General features: G+C 45.4%; 1 protein-coding gene across 1 annotated transcript in view; it reads right to left on the bottom strand.

Moving 5' to 3' along the window:
• The window catches only part of LOC135552840 (FRAS1-related extracellular matrix protein 2-like), a 124,739-nt gene extending 105,374 nt beyond the window's left edge, over window positions 1-19,365 (bottom strand). Inside the window, exons 1-4 of the mRNA XM_064984733.1 lie at window positions 15,133-19,365; window positions 14,675-14,924; window positions 13,830-14,529; window positions 11,286-11,375 (exon numbers count right to left, since the gene is read on the bottom strand). Coding sequence (XP_064840805.1) covers window positions 11,286-11,375; window positions 13,830-14,529; window positions 14,675-14,924; window positions 15,133-19,214 — 5,122 coding nt within the window. The 5' untranslated portion in view covers window positions 19,215-19,365. The remainder of the gene's footprint in view (window positions 1-11,285; window positions 11,376-13,829; window positions 14,530-14,674; window positions 14,925-15,132) is intronic.
• Window positions 19,366-20,626: the final 1,261 nt, after the last annotated feature.

Below are 20,626 nucleotides of genomic sequence, written 5' to 3'. Positions count from 1 at the left end.
AACTCACCTCTAACTGAGGAGCTATGCTGAGCTACACATTAAATCAATTAGAGGCCTTTAAACTCTGCTGGGCTGGAGGAGAGTATGATCAGCATTAACTCAGCATGGGGCCGTATCGTAGAGTAGACAGACATGCAAACACATTATGAATCACATTGGTTCCTGGTGGGCAAGTGACAACATGTTTGACAGACTCTACCACAAACAGACTTCTTTCCAACAGAATATTTATTTATCTGTGTCTTAATCCGTGTCTTTTGATAGTGAGAGAAGAGGAGAGGAAGTGGGGGGACTGAGAATCATGTCCCTGCTGGGACATAAAGGCAGTGTAGTGGAGCCACTGGTTAAGGAGCAGAGCAGCTGTTACTGTGAGCATCAGTCTGTAATCAACACACACTGTTCCACAACACAGGATCACTAACCAAACGGTTAAAGAGGGACAGACAGACAGATAGACAGCAGCACAGGTGGGGTGTGAGGAAAGACTGACATCTTCCACATCTTAAAACAATATCCTGACTGGAACGTCGTAAAACATCTAGAACGATCCCTACTGTGTAATTTACTCCACAGTAAGCAGTAATTTAATAGTGATGTTTTATTTTCTGAGAACACATACACGCTCCACAGTGTGTGTGTGTGTGTGTGTGTGTGTGTGTGTGTGTGTGTGTGTGTGTGTGTTTAATTAATTATGGAATAAAAAACATCAAGGGAATGTTGCAGAGTCATTGTTCTCCTGGGCTGAGGCGAGGGGATTACACACACATACACAAAAACAAACCCACACACACACACACACACAGCGACACAAACACATACACATTCCTATTATTCTCCCAACCCACACACACTTCCCGACCTCCAGCTGGAGTGTGAGTGATTGTTCCCTGTAACCTGCAGCAACCAGATACAGACAAAATACCCTGAGATTACACAGCCAGAGACAGACAGAGACAGTGATTACCAGTGATCAGACAGTACCAATGACAGCCTCCAAAATGGTACCCAAATGGCACCCTGGTCAAAAGTAGTGCACTGTGTAGGGAAAAGGGTGCCATTTGGGACATAAACAAGGTATTGGCAGACCTTGCAACAGACATCAGCTCCTGAACGGTTCTGAGAACCAGGGGAGGAACATCAAGGTGTTTATGGTGGTGATCTGAACTTATCCAGTTTCACTAGGTAGAATTTAGGAACACCTGAAACTGGCCTGCTGGGACTGCCGTGCAGTGGTAACTGGATAGGAGAGAGACAGATTCCTCTTTTATCAGGTGCTGTGTGTACAGATCAATGGTCTAGTTTGGAATGTACTTTCTGCTTTACCCAGCAGCCCTACTCTATTAGACAACTCAAAATCCTTAGTTAAAGAGTCAACACACTCGCTGTAACACTTGTATTCTCATAGCTCACCTTGAAGACTCTTAGCTGTATTCTCATAGTTCACCTTGAAGACTCTTAGCTGCAACTGGGAGATGATGTGCATACAGTTGACTGTGACTTTTAAGGCAGGTACTGGTTATGAAGTCAGTGAAAAGTGTCAAAGACCTGTCAGCTGAGCCCAGGCTAAGAGGGAGGGAGAAGGAGAGAGTGTATGCTCTGAAGAGAGGGGGGGAAAGTATGCTCTGAAGAGAGGGGGGAAAGTATGCTCTGAAGAGAGGGGGGAAAGTATGCTCTGAAGAGAGGGGAGAAAGTATGTTCTGAAGAGAGGGGGAAAGTATGCTCTGAAGAGAGGGGGAGAACGTATGCTCTGAAGAGAGGGGGAGAAAGTATGCTCTGAAGAGAGGGGGGGAAAGTATGCTCTGAAGAGAGGGGGAGAAAGTATGCTCTGAAGAGAGGGGGAGAAAGTATGCTCTGAAGAGAGGGGGAGAAAGTATGCTCTGAAGAGAGGGGGAGAAAGTACGCTCTGAAGAGAGGGGGAGAAAGTACGCTCTGAAGAGAGGGGGAGAAAGTATGCTCTGAAGAGAGGGGGAGAAAGTATGCTCTGAAGAGAGGGGGAGAAAGTACGCTCTGAAGAGAGGGGGAGAAAGTACGCTCTGAAGAGAGGGGGAGAAAGTATGCTCTGAAGAGAGGGGGAAAAGGATGCTCTGAAGAGAGGGGGAAAGAGAGAGAAAGAAAAAAAGAATAAAGAAAGAAAAACAAAAGTCAGGGCAGGGTGTGTGTCTGGGACAGACAGGGACAAACAGGGAGCCAGTTCAGTTCAGTTCCACAATCCCTCCTGTCTGGGAATGAGAGATGCTGCCAGGGCCTGTGTGTCTGTGTGCTCAGGTAAGCCCACCTGAATGCCCTGACAGATGAAGAGGTGAAGGAACTCCAAAACACAACAATTAACCGGCTTAAACATGACAGGTGCTCATCCCCCTCTCTACCCCCATCATGTCCTGGTCTAAAAACAGTTCTGACACTTCACAAGTAATTAAAGCAGTTTCCTTTTGCTGGGCATCATCTCTCTCTCGCTGTGTGTGTGTGTGTGTGTGTGTGTGTGTGTGTGTGTGTGTGTGTGTGTGTGTGTGTGTGTGTGTGTGTGTGTGTGTGTGTGTGTGTGTGTGTGTGTGTGTGTGTGTGTGTGTGTGTGTGTGTGTGTGTGTGTGTGTGTGCGCATGCATGTCTTTGAGAGGAGAGGAAAACAGCTGAGAAGTTTCTCCAAACAGTAAAAAAACACGAAGCCACAAACAAATGTGTGTCACTTGAACCATCAGTGATTATTCATTCAAAACCTTGACAAGCCTGACACCTCCGTGGCTGTGACCTCTGTCACCTCTTTTAGCTCAGGGTTCAGCCACTGCAGAAACAAGACTAAAGACACTCTGTGCTTTCTTTATTTCATAATACTAAAGGAAAAGTTTTCAGATGGAAAGTTCAGACAATGAATGGTTAAGCTCCTATTCTTTTCATTATGTTCCAATTATACGTCAAGCACAGCAACGAGGTGAAGGATGTGTTTGTAAACCTCTGAGGTTTGTTCTTGTCAATGGGGTTAAGAACACCAATAGATTATCCACACAGTCTCTCTGACAAACACAAACAGATACATACAAACGCACACAGACACACACATGCAGAAGTTTATCAATGTAATAGAGGTAAAAGAGGTAATAGTAACGATATGTTATTATCTTTAGCAAGACCAAGGTTTATACAACCTTATAACGCATTTCAGCTGGGTGATATTTACATTCACCTTTTGTGCATTTAGCAGTGACTAACAGTCAGTGCATTCAACTAAGTTAGGTAAAACAACCACACATATTTAGGTTATCTAAAGCCCCAATCCCCCAAAATCTCCCCTACAAGTTGGGCAGTGTTCATCCCCTTTCAGGATGACATCAATCACTCAGCAGGGACGGCATATGGCAGCGACCCAATTCTAACCGGTACAAAGGTTATGAGCAGCTTTACAAGTACAACCTTACCTGGATAAACACAGACACACTGCATCTTGCCATCTTTATGTAATACATGCATCACTAGCCACTTTAAACAATGCCAATTTTATATGTTTACATACCCTACATTACTCATCTCCTATTGTATATACTGTACTCGATACCATCTACTGCATCTTGCATATGCCTTTCTGTACCATCACTCAGTCATGTATCTTTATGTACATATTCTCCATCCCTTTACACTTGTGTGTATAAGGAAGTTGTTGTGAAATTGTTAGTTAGATTACTTGTTGGTTATTACTGCATTGTCGGAACTAGAAGCACAAGCATTTCGCTACACTTGCATTAACATCTGCTAACCATGTGTATGTGACAAATAAAATTATATATATAATATATATATTTATGTATATATATATTTGACATATACTGTACACACAAATAGGCTAGTACACACACATACATACATGCACACACACACACACACACACACACACACACACACACACACACACACACACACACACACACACACACACACACACACACACACACACACACGCATACTCTCCCCACTGGATAGAATTAACTTCATAGTGCCAGCATACCTTGGCATGCATCTGACAAGAACTCCCTGTACATTATATATCACACAACTCATCAATAGTCAGCTCATCTCTGCCAGGTAAAATATGTAGTCAACTCCCAGCGTAAAGTGGCATCATTTATCAATTGAATGCATTAATTTATGGAACTGAAGACTTCAACTCTACCACGATGAATAGCCCTGTGGCTTCATGCAAACAAGAACTAGCATCAGTCTTGTAATACAGCATTATGGAAAGCTCGGAATTTCACAAACATTCTACCACAGAGGGGAGAAAGGAATCGACGTGAAGCAAATGAGAGCACTAATGCCTTGTAATGAGTTCTGTGTGTGAGTGGGCTTCGGCTGCTGCATGCTTTCTGTGGAGGTTTACGTTGGCTGTGAAAGCAGTAACACACAAACACACACACAAACAAACACAAACACACACACAAACACACACACAGGGGAGGCAGCCTCCAGCACTGCTCAGATCATTACTAAAACCACTCATGAAAGATAAGCAGCAAGTGAACAATTATTGACTGCATTTGACATTCACCTACTCCTTGTTGGTGCCTGTCTGACTGCCAAATGACTGATGAAACAAGCTCAGCTAATGAATGAGTCTGAAAGAAAAGGAGCTGACAGAGAAACTCTTGCAGTGTTTAGAGGGGAATAGAGAAAAGCCTTCATGGTTTATAAGACGAGATAGAGAACGAGAGATAGAGAAAGAGAGAGATAGGGAGAGAGAGAGAGAGCGAGGGGGTGGGGATAGAGAAACACCTTCATGGTTTATAAGACGAGATAGAGAACAATAGATATATTGTTGTATATATATATATATATAGAGAGAGAGAGAGAGAGAGAGAGAGAGAGAGAGAGAGAGAGGGAGGAAGGGAGAAAATGGGAGCAAGAGAAGGCCCAGATCCACGCCATTTGCGTGAAGAAAATACGGAGGAAAATGGGCCGCAGATCGGGCAGCCTTCTGAGAATAAGTAGGCGAGCGAGTAAACTCCCATTGCCATCCATTCCTCTTGCTAACGTGCAATCATTGGAAAATAAAATTGATGACCTATGATTAAGATTACCCTAGCAACAGGACATCAAAAACTGTAACTTCTTATGTTTCACCGAGATGTGTCTGAACGACGATACGGATAATATAGAGCTAGCGAGATTTTCCATGCACCAGCAGAACAGAGACGTTACCTCTGGTAAGACGAGGGGTGGAGGTGTGTGTCTATTTGTCAATAACAGCTGGTGCGTTCTGTGATGTCTAATATTAAAGAAGTCTCGAGGTATTGCTCGCCTGAGGTAGAGTACCTTATGATAAGCTGTAGACCACACTATCTACCAAGAGAGTTCTAATCTATATTATCTATATATCTATATATTTACCAACACCTTTGCTGGCACAAAGACCGCTCTCAACCAACTCTATGAGGCCTTAGTGGCCGGTGACTTTAATACAGGCAAACTTAAATCAGTTTTACCAAATTTTTACCAGCATGTCACATGTGCAACCAGAGAAGAAAAAATCCTAGACCACCTTTACTCCACACACAGAGATGCATACAAAGCTCTCTCCCGCCCTCCATTTGGCAAATCTGACCATAATTCTATCCTCCTGATTCCTGCTTACAAGCAAAAACTAAAGCAGGAAGAACCAGTGACTCGCTCAATATGGAAGTTGTCAGATGACACGGATGCTACACTACAGGACTGTTTTGCTACCACAGACTGGAATATGTTCCTGGATTCATCCAATGGCATTGAGGAGTACACCACCTCAGTCATCAGCTTCATCAATAAGTGCATCGACGACGTCGTCCCCACAGTGACTGTACGTGCATATCCCAACCAGAAGCCATTGATTACAGGAAACATCCACATCGAGCTAAAGGCTAAAGCTGCCACTTTCAAGGAGCGCTTATAAGAAATAGTGCTATGCCCTCAGATGAACCATCAAACAAGTCAATACAGGATTAAGATAGAATCTTACCACACCGGCTCTGACACTCGTCAGATGTGGCAGAGCTTGAAAACTATTACGGGAAACGCAGATGCGAGCTGCCCAGTGACGCGAGCCTACCAGACAAGCTAAATGCCTTTTATGCCCGCTTCGAGGCAAACAACACTGAAGCATGCATGAGAGCACTGGATGACTGTGTGATAACGCTCTCGGTAGCCGATGTGAACAAAACCTTTAAACAGGTCAACATTCACAAAGCCGCTGGGCCAGACGGATTACAAAGACGTGTACTCAAGGCATGCGCAAACCAACTGTCAAGTGTCTTCACAGACAACTTCTCCCTGACCGAGTCTGTAATACCTACATGTTTCAAGCAGAGCATCATAGTCCCTGTGTCAAGGAAGCGAAGGTAACCTGCCTAAATGATTACCGCCCCGTGGCACTCACATCGGTAGCCATAAAGTGCTTTGAAAGGCTGGTCATGGCTCACATCAACGGCATCCTCCCGGACATCCTAGACCCACTCCAATTCACATACTGCCCCAACAGATCCACAGATGACGCAATCTCAATCGCACTCCACACTGCCCTTTCTCACCTGGACAAAAGGAACACCTATGTGAGAATGCTGTTCATTGACTACAGCTCAGCGTTCAACACCATAGTGCACATGAAGCTCATCACTAAGCTAAGGACTCTGGGACTAAACACCTCCCTCTGCAACTGGATCCTGGACTTCCTGACGGGCCGCCCTCAGGTGGTAAGAGTAGGCAACAACACGTCTGCCACTCCGATCCTTAACACTGGGGCCCCTCAGGGGTGTGAACTTAGTCCCCTCCTGTATTCCCTGTTCACCCACGACTGTATGGCCAAACACGACTCCAACAACATCATTAAGTTTGCTGAGGATACAACAGTGGTAGGCCTGATCACCGACAACAATGAAAAGGCCTATAGGGAGGAGGACAGAGAACTGGCAGTGTGGCGTCAGGACAACAACCTCTCCCTCAATGTGAGCAAGACAAAGGAGTTGATCATGGGACTACAGGAAAAGGCGGTCCGAACAGGCCCCCATTAACATCGACGGGACTGTAGTGGAGCGGGTCGAGAGTTTCAACTTCCTTGGTGTCCACATCATCAATGAACTATCATGGTCCAAACATACCAAGACAGTCGTGAAGAGGGCACGACAAAACCTTTTCCCCTTCAGGAGACTGAAAAGATTTGGCATGGGTCCCCAGATCCTTAAAAGGTTCTACAGCTGCACCATCGAGAGCATCCTGACCGTTTGCATCACCGCCTGGTATGGCAACTGCTCGGCATCTGACCATAACGTGCTACAGAGGGTAGTGCGACCAAACCAGTACATCACTGACGCCAAGCTTCCTGCCATCCAAGACCTATATACTAGGCGGTGTCAGAGGAAAGCCCATAAAATTGTCAGAGACTCCAGTCACCCAAGTCAGAGACTGTTTTCTCTGCCACCGCACGGCAAGAGGTACCATCGAGGACCAAAAGGCTCCTCAACAGATTCTACTCCCAAGCCATAAGACTGCTGAACAATTCTTAAAATCGACACTGGACAATTTACATTGACCCCCCCCCCCCCTTTGTACACTGCTGCTACTCGCTGTTTATTATCTATGCGCAGTCACTTCACCCCTTCCTACATGTACAAGTTACCTCAACTAATCTGTACCCCCGCACACTGACTCGGTGCCAGTGCCCCTTGTATATAGCCCCGTTATTGTTATTCTTATTGTGTTACTTTGTATTATTACTTTTTATTTTAGCCTCCTTGGTAAATATTTTCTTAACTCCTTTTGAACTGCACTGTTGGTTAAGGGTTTGTAAGTAAGAATTTCACAGTAAAGTCTACACTTGTTGTATTCGTCGCATGTGACAAATAAAGTTTGATTTGATTTGATACAGAAGAGAAAGAGAGAGGTAGATCCATGACATTAAGCCAACTGAGATGATAATACAGGTATTGACTGAACTTGACTCCACAGCGACGGGAAGGACTCTGAATCGGCTTGACTATAACCAGCATGATAAAAAGCCATTCAATCTTCTCTATGATAAAACCTAAAAAGTATTGCACTTTATAGGGAATGGGGTGCCATTTTCGGATGCCTAGCAGGTTTTATCATAGAGAAGATTGAATGGATGACACCAGTTAACACCCCCATAAGCTCCTCATGCAGCCACACACAGAGTAACAGATTGCTGTAATGACCTGTGTATTACCTCACTGCCCCCCCTGATGTAATAGCCTGTGTATTACCTCACTGAACCCCCTGATGTAATAACCTGTGTATTACCTCACTGAACCCCCTTGATGTAATAGCCTGTGTATTACCTCACTGAACCCCCTGATGTAATAACCTGTGTATTACCTCACTGAACCCCCTGATGTAATAACCTGTGTATTACCTTACTGACCCCCCTGATGTAATAGCCTGTGTATTACCTCACTGACCCCCCTGATGTAATAACTTGTGTATTACCTCAATGAACCCCCTGATGTAATAGCCTGTGTATTACCTCACTGAACTCCCTGATGTAATAACCTGTGTATTACCTCACTGAACCCCCTGATGTAATAACCTGTGTATTACCTCACTGAACCCCCTGATGTAATAACCTGTGTATTACCTCACTGAACCCCCTTGATGTAATAGCCTGTGTATTACCTCGCTGAACCCCGTGATGCAATAGTCTGTGTATTACCTCACTGATCCCCCTGATGTAATAGCCTGTGTATTACCTCACTGAACCCCCTGATGTAATAGACAGGGGATTACATCACTGCCCCACTGATGTAATAGCCTGTGTATTACCTCACTGAACCCCCTGATGTAATAACCTGTGTATTACCTCACTGAACCCCCTGATGTAATAACCTGTGTATTACCTCACTGAACCCCCTTGATGTAATAGCCTGTGTATTACCTCACTGAACCCCCTGATGTAATAACCTGTGTATTACCTCACTGAACCCCCTGATGTAATAACCTGTGTATTACCTCACTGACCCCCCTGATGTAATAGCCTGTGTATTACCTCACTGACCCCCCTGATGTAATAACCTGTGTATTACCTCACTGAACCCCCTGATGTAATAGCCTGTGTATTACCTCACTGAACCCCCTGATGTAATAACCTGTGTATTACCTCACTGAACTCCCTGATGTAATAACCTGTGTATTACCTCACTGAACCCCCTGATGTAATAACCTGTGTATTACCTCACTGAACCCCCTGATGTAATAACCTGTGTATTACCTCACTGAACCCCCTTGATATAATAGCCTGTGTATTACCTCACTGAACCCCCTGATGTAATAACCTGTGTATTACCTCACTGAACCCCCTTGATATAATAGCCTGTGTATTACCTCACTGAACCCCCTGATGTAATAACCTGTGTATTACCTCACTGAACCCCCTGATGTAATAACCTGTGTATTACCTCACTGAACCCCCTGATGTAATAACCTGTGTATTACCTCACTGACCCCCCTGATGTAATAGCCTGTGTATTACCTCACTGACCCCCCTGATGTAATAACCTGTGTATTACCTCACTGAACTCCCTGATGTAATAACCTGTGTATTACCTCACTGAACCCCCTGATGTAATAACCTGTATATTACCTCACTGACCCCCCTGATGTAATAGCCTGTGTATTACCTCACTGAACCCCCTGATGTAATAACTTGTGTATTACCTCGCTGAACCCCGTGATGCAATAGTCTGTGTATTACCTCACTGAACCCCCTGATGTAATAACCTGTGTATTACCTCACTGATCCCCCTGATGTAATAGCCTGTGTATTACCTCACTGAACCCCCTGATGTAATAGACAGGGGATTACATCACTGAACATCCTGATGTAATAACCTGTGTATTACCTCACTGAACCCCTGATGTAATAACCTGTATATTACCTCACTGACCCCCCTGATGTAATAGCCTGTGTATTACCTCACTGACCCCCCTGATGTAATAACCTGTGTATTACCTCACTGAACCCCCTGATGTAATAGCCTGTGTATTACCTCACTGACCCCCCTGATGTAATAACCTGTGTATTACCTCACTGAACCCCCTGATGTAATAACCTGTGTATTACCTCACTGAACTCCCTGATGTAATAACCTGTGTATTACCTCACTGAACCCCCTGATGTAATAACCTGTATATTACCTCACTGACCCCCCTGATGTAATAGCCTGTGTATTACCTCACTGACCCCCCTGATGTAATAACCTGTGTATTACCTCACTAAACCCCCTGATGTAATAACCTGTGTATTACCTCACTGAGCATCACTGAACCCCCTGATTACTCCCAGGTCGAGGGTAAGGGTGGGTGGGGTTGGGGGGGTGTACAGGAGGTGTTTAGAGGCCCAGAGAAGAGCCTGTGGGAAAAGAGGCCCTTGTCTGAGGACCTCTTTGTATTCCATCAGACCGTCACGGCCGTAGAAGAGCAGAAGAAAGAACACACTGTCAGCCACTCTACTTAAACTAATCACGAAGCACCAGCCGCATCCAACACCATTTACACCTCCTCACACGGCACCCTATTCTCTATATAGTGCACTACTTTTCACCAGAGCCAAAAGTAGTGCCCTATGTGGGGAATAAGGTGGAATTTGGGACGTAACCACTATCTTTCATCGCAGTCAATGCCTCTCATCGCAGACCGAGCTCAAGGTGAGAGTATTTTTCGGCTAATTCAAGTGGCCCAATGAATGTTACTTTTATTACATTGCTGAGAGGTGTTCAACAGGTGTCCTGTGAACTGGACTTGTGCTACATAATGATCCAACATACTGTACATATACAATTCCAGCCTGCTTCCACATCCCCCTTAGAGAAACCTCATAGTGCTGTAGGCCTACATGCTAAACGTGATAAAATCATGCCCCAACAAGCTGCTGGAACAACTGAAGATTCCTTCCTGCCTCAAAGAACAGTTCCTGCCTTAAAGAAAATGTTGTCGACATGTTTTAAACAGATTTCTGGCCTCACTCAAGCAGAACTTCAAGCGGAGGGGACGTCAACATTGTTTTATATACTGCTGTTGTAGTTTAAAGGGATTACCTGCTGCTCGGTTCTATACCACTATCTAGAGCCCCATTCATGCCAATGCACTCATCTACTGCAGCTTAGATTTTCTCCTTCACTGAAAAGATTAAGGCTACAACTGGAAAATCCTCCATCCACAATGTTGGCTCACAAAAAGCCTCTCAACAATTAAAATAGTTAGATGTGGTATTATTTGATGTAAACAAGCACCATCAGTAAAACATGTATAGAATGACCTACCATTGTCCTCAATGGAGAAAAAGAAGATGTCGCTCGTAGCATTGTGACCATCTCTTAGCACGTAGCAAATCTTCATGTCATCAACTTCAGCTGAAAAAGAAAATCAGATTGATGTAATTTACTCTTCTACTCGTCTAGAAACATATTGCGCTTGAATGTATAGTTCATGCCTTGCATGTTGCCTAATAGACTTAAGAAAGACTGAGAAAAGGAATGACGCTGATAAGGTAGGCAGGGTACATAATACAATACAACATTCCATTTGATATGCATATCTGTGATGAAGGGTTGTTCTCTATTATAGCTTGTCTGATGTGGCTTAAGACGACTTCCACATATCACTGAACTACTACAACCTACTGGCCTGGTGTGGCAACTGCTTGGCCTCAGACCGTAAGGTACTGCAGAGGGTAGTGCGTACGGCCCAGTACATCACTGGAGCCAAGCTTCCTGCCAACCAGGGCCTCTAAACCAGGCGGCGTCAGAGGAAGGCCCTAACAATGGTCAAAGACTCCAGCCACCCAAGTCATACACTGTTCTCTCTGCTACCGCACGGCAAACGGTACCGGAGCGCCAAGTCTAGGTCCAAAAAGCTTATTAATAACAGCTTCTAACCCCAAGCCATAAGAATCCTGAAAAGCCAATCAAAGGGCTCCCCAGACCCCTCTTTTACGCTGCTACTCTCTGTTGATTATCTATGTATAGTGACTTTAACTCTACCTCCATGAACATATTACCTCCATTAACTCAACAACCAGTGCCTCTGCACATTGACTCTGTACCTGTACCCCCTGTATATAGCCTCGCCATTGTTATTTTACTGCTGCTGTTTAATTGTTTATTTTTATATTTTACATTTTTTACTTAACACTTCTTTTCTTTAAACTTCTTAAAGCATTGATGGTTAAGGGCTTGTGAGTAAAGCATTTCACCGTAAGGTCTACTGCTGTTGTATTTGGCGCATGTGACAAATAACATTGGATTTGATTTATATACTGTTGGACAACTTAAATGGATGAAGCCTCACCGGTAATAAAGAAGAAGAACACAGGAGAGGAGAGCTGAATTAACTCAGGCTGTTTAGTGTCTGTCTATCTATTAGTCTGCTGAAAGACAGGGGCCATAAAGAAGAGGCGGACTGCAGAAGCTACTCCACGTCTGTCTGCCGCATCCGCTAACAACGCTATGCTGGAGTGGGTTCTTAAGACTGATACTGTCTAGGAGGAGGGTTGGTTCTGGAGTGGCTTCTTGATAGGTCGGGAGGCTGCTATCAGGGAGGAGGGTGTGAGGTCTATTACTGCTGGCTTCTATATTTCATGTCAAAACATTTCCCTTCAAGCGGCCGGCTCATAAAAATGTAAAGCCAGTTTTGGGACACTGCCGCCGGCTATGCTGGATAAGCTAGAGTTATTTACTGTCTGTTTACCAGCGATGGATCTGCCTGAAATATTTAACAGGTCTGCAGAAGGAGAAAACAGCGGGAGGAGAATGGGGATGAATGTGGGTCAGTAAATAAAGGAGAGAATGGGTCTACGTCCAACCCAAATGGCACCCTATTTCCTATACTGTATAGTGCACTTCTTTTTACCAGAGCCCATAAAAGTGCACTATACAGTATATGGAATAAGGTGCCATTTGGGATGCAGGTATATAGAGATCGATCTAATTCATACATTCCTTACTGACTGTGTTACTATTTATTTACCCTAACTTTAAATTTGTACTGTAGACTGGGCTGTATGTATGTAGTTGTTCTATACTGTAGCTATTTCTGCGGCTTAAACAAACGTTGGCCTGCTGTCCCTGTGAGTGAAGTTAACACATCTCTCTCTCTTTGCCTCTCTCTCTCTCTGCCTCTCCCTCTCTCTCTCTCTCTGCCTCCCTCTCTCTCTCTCTCTCTCTGCCTCTCTCTCTGGTCCTCCCTCTCTCTCTGCCTCTTTCTCTCTCTGCCTCTCTCTCTCTCTGCCTCCCTCTCTCTCTCTGCCTCCCCCTCTCTTTCTGCCTCTCTCTTTCTCTCTCTGCCTCCCTCTCTCTCTCTGCCTCCCTCACTCTCAGACAGGGTATTCATGTTCTCACTCTCTATTCTTCATGTCTGTGGCCCCCTACCTTCATGTAAGGTCAAATCTGCTGGTATTTATTCAAGAGCTATAATACCCTGTAGAAGATTACTAGATGAGGTTTGGGGTAGGAGAAACCACTGCCCTGTGAAAACCTATCTTTCTGTTTGAAGAAATTGTTGAACGCCATTCAAAAACACCTCTAGAAAGACAAAAGATTTATCTGTCAAATTAAGCTTAATTCCTGAACACCACTGTGCAGTTGCAGCCAATGACCATACTACAGTAGTTACATTTTACAGGTATACAGGTAAGTAAGCTCTTAATCCATTATAAGGGCAACAGCGCTACAGCTCTAAGTGAGAATTACTCAACAGCTTATGAAGAATGAAAAAAAAACACATTGGACAATAAAGTTATATTGTACTTGTAAAAGACTAAAGTATAGTAGAGTATAACTTTTTATTTAAAGTAACGGTCGTCTTACCTTGAGTGAATGTGGTGACGGTAGCGTTGCCTGTACCCAGGTTGATGAGGTATCCATGTTCTGGTCCCACGGTGATCTTAAAGGTGACAGATAGTTGAAGACTATCCCTGTCCTCGGCCTTAAGAGTCTTAGAGGTGATGAGGAACCCCAGGTGACCCGTCTCTAACACCCTCAGGGTGGGCCCCCCTTTATTCACCACGATCTGGGGCACCCCGTTATCCACCGACAGGACCGAGATCTTCATCATCTGGGGGCGCCGCGTCTCGAACACGGTGTCTGGGAACACGTAGAAGTCGGTGTGCGTCCCGTCAGTCACGGTAAAGGAGAAGGAATCCTTGGAGGACTCAGTACCGTCGTGTTTGTAGCTGATGAGGTTCTCGTTCAGGTCCTGTTTGGTGAAGGAGGTGACGGGGTGGGTGTTGTTGAAGAGGAGGCGACCGTGGACAGGGACCTGGGTGACTGTGAACTTCAGGAGGGGGTCAGCCGTGTCGCGGTCCTCTGCAGTCAGCTCGAAGGGTGTGATGAGTTTGTTCTCTCCCTCGTTAACCACCAGGCTGTGAACCGTTAGAACCGGTTTCTTGTTGTCCACGTCGGTGATGGAGACACGGAACGTGCGGAACACAGGGTTGTAACCGTCGGTGACCTCGAACTCAAAGCTGTCCATCTTCACCTCATCATCGGCCGTGTGTATGTAGTACACCTTTATTATTATAAAAATTGCACACATGAAAAGACAAAACAATAAGCCATTGAAAATCTTTACAGGAAAAAAAGGATAAAATCATGAGTATTTTAAAAAATTGTTGAGAATAACACAAAGGAAAAAAAACATAAGATCGAAGTACCTTGCTCCCAGCTAGCTGGAGCTGGGTAAAGGAGGAGATGGGCATACCAGGGCCGTCAGTACACTCCAGATGGCCTCTCTGTGGGGCTCTGGTGATGGTGAACACCAGGTGTTCGTCGGGACTGTTGAGGTCGCTGGTGCTGAGCAGGTCTGTGGTCAACGTTACTCTACCTCCTTCTTTCAGAGAGACCCCCTTACTGACCACGTCAGGGAACACCACGTCGATGCCGCCCACCGTCACGTAGAAGTACCTGTCAAAAAACAAAAAGAATATAACCAATAAACAAAACAAATAATTGCAAGACGATCCATTAGGAGGCACCCTGACAAACTGAAATGTCATACCTAGCAAGAATCATCATCATTTTTTTTTCAAGTTGTTTATTCTATTGTTGTAGCTGTAGTGTATTGTTTGTATTTTAGAAAACCTCAATAAACACATTTGTAAAAATGAAGTACCTGTCGATCAGAGGGTTGATGCCGTCCGTCACGTCAAACTTGATAAGGTCCCGGATTCCTTCCTGCCCGTTGTGGATATAGACGATGAGAGCCTGGTCCACCTGGTACTGGGTGAAGTTCATCCCCACTGTGATGTTCTCTAACGTCCCGTAAGGGGTTCTCCTCTGTAACAACCCCTGGCCCGGCCCGTAGCGAACAACGTACGTCAGAGTACTATCCTCAGAGTCCAGGTCGGTGGCTTTTAAAACATTGTTATCGATCACTTTAACGTCTCCTATCTCTAGCTCCAGACCGTCGTTGATGGCCATCCTGGGTGTCTCGTCATCTACAGGGATGATCATAACAATGATGGTCTTCTCCACAGTATATTTACCGTCCGTCAGAATTAAGTCAAAGCTGTCCTCCTTGGTCTCAGAGTCATCGTGTTCATACACTATACTGGAGGCTTCCCTGATCTGGTCCAGGGTGAAGTTGCTGACTGTGACGGTGCCGGTTGTCAGCTGGTTGAGGATGAAGCCGTGCTTTGGTGGTTTGGTGATGATGAAAGTGAGTTCGTCCGAGGGGATGTCCACGTCGGCTCCGTTCAGGATGGGCGTATCGATGACAATATTCATCCCTTCCATGACGACAAACTCCCTCATATAGATCTCTGGCTTCTCATCGTTGGACGGGATGATAGCGATGGGGAAGAAATGTCTCTCGGAGAAGTTAATGCCGTCAGAGCATCTGAACGTGAACCTGTCCTCTACCGGCTCCACTCTTTTATGGATGCTTTGGACGTAGTAGATGTGGTTTTGTCTGATGTCCTTGATGGTGAATGCACTGATCGCAGTCCCAGACCTGGACTTCTCTGAGCCTGGGGCAGGGGAGATGTTCTCCACGTAGCCTGACGTGGGCTGGACGATGATGGTACAAAGCAGGTCATCATTAGGAGTGTCAATATCATCAGCGCTAATGTGAAAAATCTCTATCACATTCTTCTCTCCCTCTACGACAGTGAACTGTGGGCCTACAAACACATCTGGAGCCTGGCTGTCCATGGGGAGGATGGTGATCTGAACCCTGACCCCCGTGACCCTGTTGCCCCCTACCGTCCACTCATCAGACATGTCTGTCAGCGTCAGATTAAAGTAGTCGTATTTAGTGTTGAGGCCAATCTCTCCGCTGGTGTGGGCGTACACCACCAGTCCGTTGATGACGTCAGCCTGGGTGAAGCTTCCTGATTGGACCCCGTTCACCAGAATCTCCCCGAAAATCGGTGGGTCCTCCAGAATGAAGGTCAAACGGAGGTCGTCTGTGTCCTCGTCCCGCCCCTGGATGACTTTAGTCGTGATCTCAGTGGCTCCGTTCTCCAGGACGTCAATGTAGGAGCCGATGGTTCCGGCCGGCAGGCTGATGGTCGGGGTCTCGTCATCAATGGGCTTCACGGTAACCCTGATGGTGATGGTCACAACATGGACACCGTCACTGACATCCAGTTGGAAGAAATCGCTGCTGGACTCGTCTCCGTTGTGGATGTAGGAGATCCTGTCGTTAGCGATGTCCAACAGGTTGAACGCGTCTCCTTTGGTCAGGTCGGTGAAGGTGTACTGGACCGTGCCGTGTTGAGGGGGCTGAGTTAGAGTGAAGGAGATCTGGCTACTGTCCGTGTCTAAGTCCACAGTATGCAGCTCAGCTCTGGTGATTTTGTGTGTTCCCCGCTCGAATATAGTGAAGCCGGTGTTGGTTATCTGAGGCGGCTTGTTGTCGACAGGCTGCAGGAATATAGAGAACGTTCCGGTGACAGTATTCCCTGACGTATCCTCCACCGTGTACTGGACCTGCAGAACGTGGGCTGTGATCCCCAGCTCCAGGTCAGGTGGGTTGTATGATATCTTATGGTGGTTGACCTGAGCCTGAGTAAACTCAGTCACTACAGTGTCTGGACTCTCTGTTAACACAATAGAGCCCAGTACCACAGGGCTGTTCTCGTCTGTGTCTGTCGGGGGCTGGGTGACGGTGTACTTCAGATCTCTGTCCTCCGAGTCCAGGTCAGTGTAGCGGAGAAACTTCTTCCGGAAGTAGGTGAGCTGGTACTCGTGTACGGTCATCTGGAGGGTGGTACCAGGATACAGCTCAGGGGGGATGTCATCCACAGGCAGAATCTTGATGATGAACGAGCTCTGTTCTGATTGGTTAGGGGGGTCGTTATCATCCTGGACCCGGAAAACAAACTGGTCCATGACTGTGTCAGTGCTGTGAGGCCCTGTGTGTCTGTAGAACAGTTTCCCATCTGTGATATCCTGCTGCAGCCACTCTGTAAACTCTTTCTCATACAGCTCATCCTCAGCGTTGAATTTCCAGGTGGAGGGGTCCTCTGGGGCCTCTGACTGCCTCAGCAGCACCTCCCCTATTGGGGAGAACGGTGCCTCAATGGTGAATTTGATAGTGGAGTCCTCAGAGTCGATGTCTGCAGCGCTGAGTGTGAGTGGCGAAATGAGCATCATCTGGTTCTTGAAGAGGATTAACCCCGTGTTGGCATTGATAATGGGCGGCTCATCATCCGTGGGAACGATTGTCAGGGGAAACAGGAACTCCACCTCGTGCTTCCCATCCGTCATCCGGAAGATAATGTTGTCGCTGTACGTGTCGCTGCCGTCGTGCTGGTAGATGACCACGCCCCCATCCAGATCAGCTGGGGCGAAGAACTTCCTGCGTGACCCGAGCACTGTCAGCTGGCCATGCCGCAGCCCGTCGACCACCGTGATCTTGACATCATCCAGGTTGTCCTCGTCACTGACCTCTAGGTTGTGAGAGCTGGACAGTGGTCTGGACTGACCCTCATAGAGAAGCTGACCCGTATTCCTGGTGACTACTGGAGCAAGCGTGTTCATAGGTTTCACTACAATCATGAAGGCAAACGGATCAGACACAGCCCCCTCAGTGTCCACCACCTCAAACTCTATCTGGAAGATACGTTCTGTCTCAGAGTCCACAGATGGAGGCTTGTAGGCCATCTTTAGTTCTTTGAGGTCTCCCTGGTAGAAAGAGGTGATGGGCAGGTTCCGGTCATCTGTGCTGACAATGTACCCCTCCTCGAAGGAGAGGGGGGAGGTGATGTTGAAGATAAGGTTGTCAGGGTTAGACTCAATGTCCTCAGCAGCCAGCATGTCGGGGGTGATGGCTGTCATGACAAACTGATCCACCTCCATCATCATCATGGCCACGAAGCTGGGTTTAGGAGCCGTGTTCTCCTCTCCATCCTTAATACGCACCATCACCTGGAAAAACTCCTGCTTCAGCAGATTACCCTCTTTATCTTGTAATTCCACAATCATTGGGAAATAATCTCTATTGGGTGATTTGTGTGCAAAAGTGTGCTGATAGCGGGTATTCATTTTAATAAATTTGTCACAGTCCACCATCTTTCCAAGTTTTCCCTCATCCACAAGTTTTCCATACCTGGGTAATGCACTGCCACTGGAGAGAGATGTTATTTTACACTGATGTTCACTTCTATCATAGGTGAACTCCAGAATCTTACTGTCAATGGGGTTACTAGTGCCAAGCAGTTTGTCAACAGTCAGAGGCATGTTTCTGGTTAACACTTCCAACTGTGTGAAAATCACCTCCACTTCCATCATAAACGGGATGATTATGGTATCGGTATGAGTGTCATATCTGAGCTGTAGCCTCACCCTATCCAGCGGGGGGCTCCTGGACCCGAAGTGAGAATACTTTACGTCATTGGGACCAAATTCACAGGGAAACTTTTTGGGAGAGAGCTGCCCTGGCCTCTGGGAGAGCGGGTCGTTATCCAGAACCGTTATACTACATCTGTCTCCCGGTTGTACTTGAATTACCAGATCATTGATAGGATCAATGACCACTGCTCTCCCGAAAGGCACGCGTATTCCATTGTTGGCCACCAATATAGCATCCTCTGACAGTTCCGATCTCAATGCGTATGATAATCCATAACTGTCGAAAACCTGCGCAGCGGAGTCCTCTGTCACAATCACCGCGATCAAAGCAAAGAGCAAAACAACAGCGCCAGTACCAGTCCCTTGGCGTTGCAACAGCGGAGGAATAATCCAAGCCATTTGGAGAGAGAAGCCAATGCAAAGATGAGCAGAATTTTGCACATAAAATCCAGAAAGAAATACGAGCAGTTCAGCTAAAGTTATGAGAGTATAAAATGAGTGTTGATAAATATCTCACTCGCATCCGCGCTGAGGTGCACCATTCTCTCTCTCTCCGCTGCTCTCTTCTGTTCAGGATAAACTTCAAGCACTTGGAGCCCCAGAGTGAGAGATACGCCCTCTCGTCCGCCGATTGGAGGATATTTAGGCTGGAATGCGTTTATTGATTTTTGAATGGAATGGAAAGATGTCAATCAAAACCCGAAAACGCTCGCGCATGGGTTGGATTTGAAGAAGCAGGTTGAATAAGGTGCGAATAAGGTGCGAAATTCTACCGAAAAATACATTTAAACTTGAATAGGAATGATGTGTGCAGTCAGGTAGGCCTTAATAAACCACTTTACCTTTAAATGGGAAATCTGCAGTTAAAACAATGACAAAGCAATCGGGCACCCTCGCCACTGATTTCGTAAATAGCTGCGTGATGGGGATGGAGACATTTAATCACTCAAATTTCATAGACAGCTATGGGTACAATGACTGACCATCCATGAGATCAAAATGATCGTTTTAACCATGTTTCGAGGCGATACAGTGTTTGTTTACAATTACTTTCTTTACAAACAAAGGAGTAAAACAAGCTTATATTTTAACACAATTTAACTAAGGTCGAGGCATGTATACATTGTTTTTTTCAAAGAATCAATGGGTATATAAATAGATAGGCATATGGGTATTTAAAAGTCCACAAATGGATATAGCAATCATAGATTGCCCCTTGAATCTCTTTCTTTTGTAATTAGTTGACAGGAGGCCTAAACACAAATGTCCAAAACATATTAGGCTTAATTGGACCTCTTCAACAGCAATGGAAACGCTGTTGGTAAGTCGGTTATTATTGCAATAATAAGCCTATATATAACAAGTCAACGCAGTATATCAATAAATAGGATTTAAATATGCTACATTAACATAACGAATCTCCATCAGCATTCTATATATAACAAGTCAACGCAGTATATCAATAAATAGGATTTAAATATGCTACATTAACATAACGACTCTCCATCAGCATTCTATATATAACAAGTCAACACAGTATATCAATACATATGATTTAAATATGCTACATTAACATAACGAATCTCCATCAACATTTCATGAATATATTTTTTACAAAACATTTCGATTTGCATCAAATAGTTTACACATTATATCCTAAAATAGAGGATTATTTCTGTATAAAAACCAATATAGGGTAGAGTTTAAGGAAACATGTTCGAGCTCCCTCTTGTGGTGTAATAGAATTGATCGTTTTGGGTAGCTCTGGTCCATGGCAAAGCCATCTATGGTGTACACTACCGTTCAAAAGT

The sequence above is a fragment of the Oncorhynchus masou genome, chromosome 13 (genome assembly GCF_036934945.1).
Source record: "Oncorhynchus masou masou isolate Uvic2021 chromosome 13, UVic_Omas_1.1, whole genome shotgun sequence".
NCBI lineage: Eukaryota > Metazoa > Chordata > Actinopteri > Salmoniformes > Salmonidae > Oncorhynchus > Oncorhynchus masou.
This window is presented reverse-complemented; position numbering and strand designations above follow the sequence as displayed.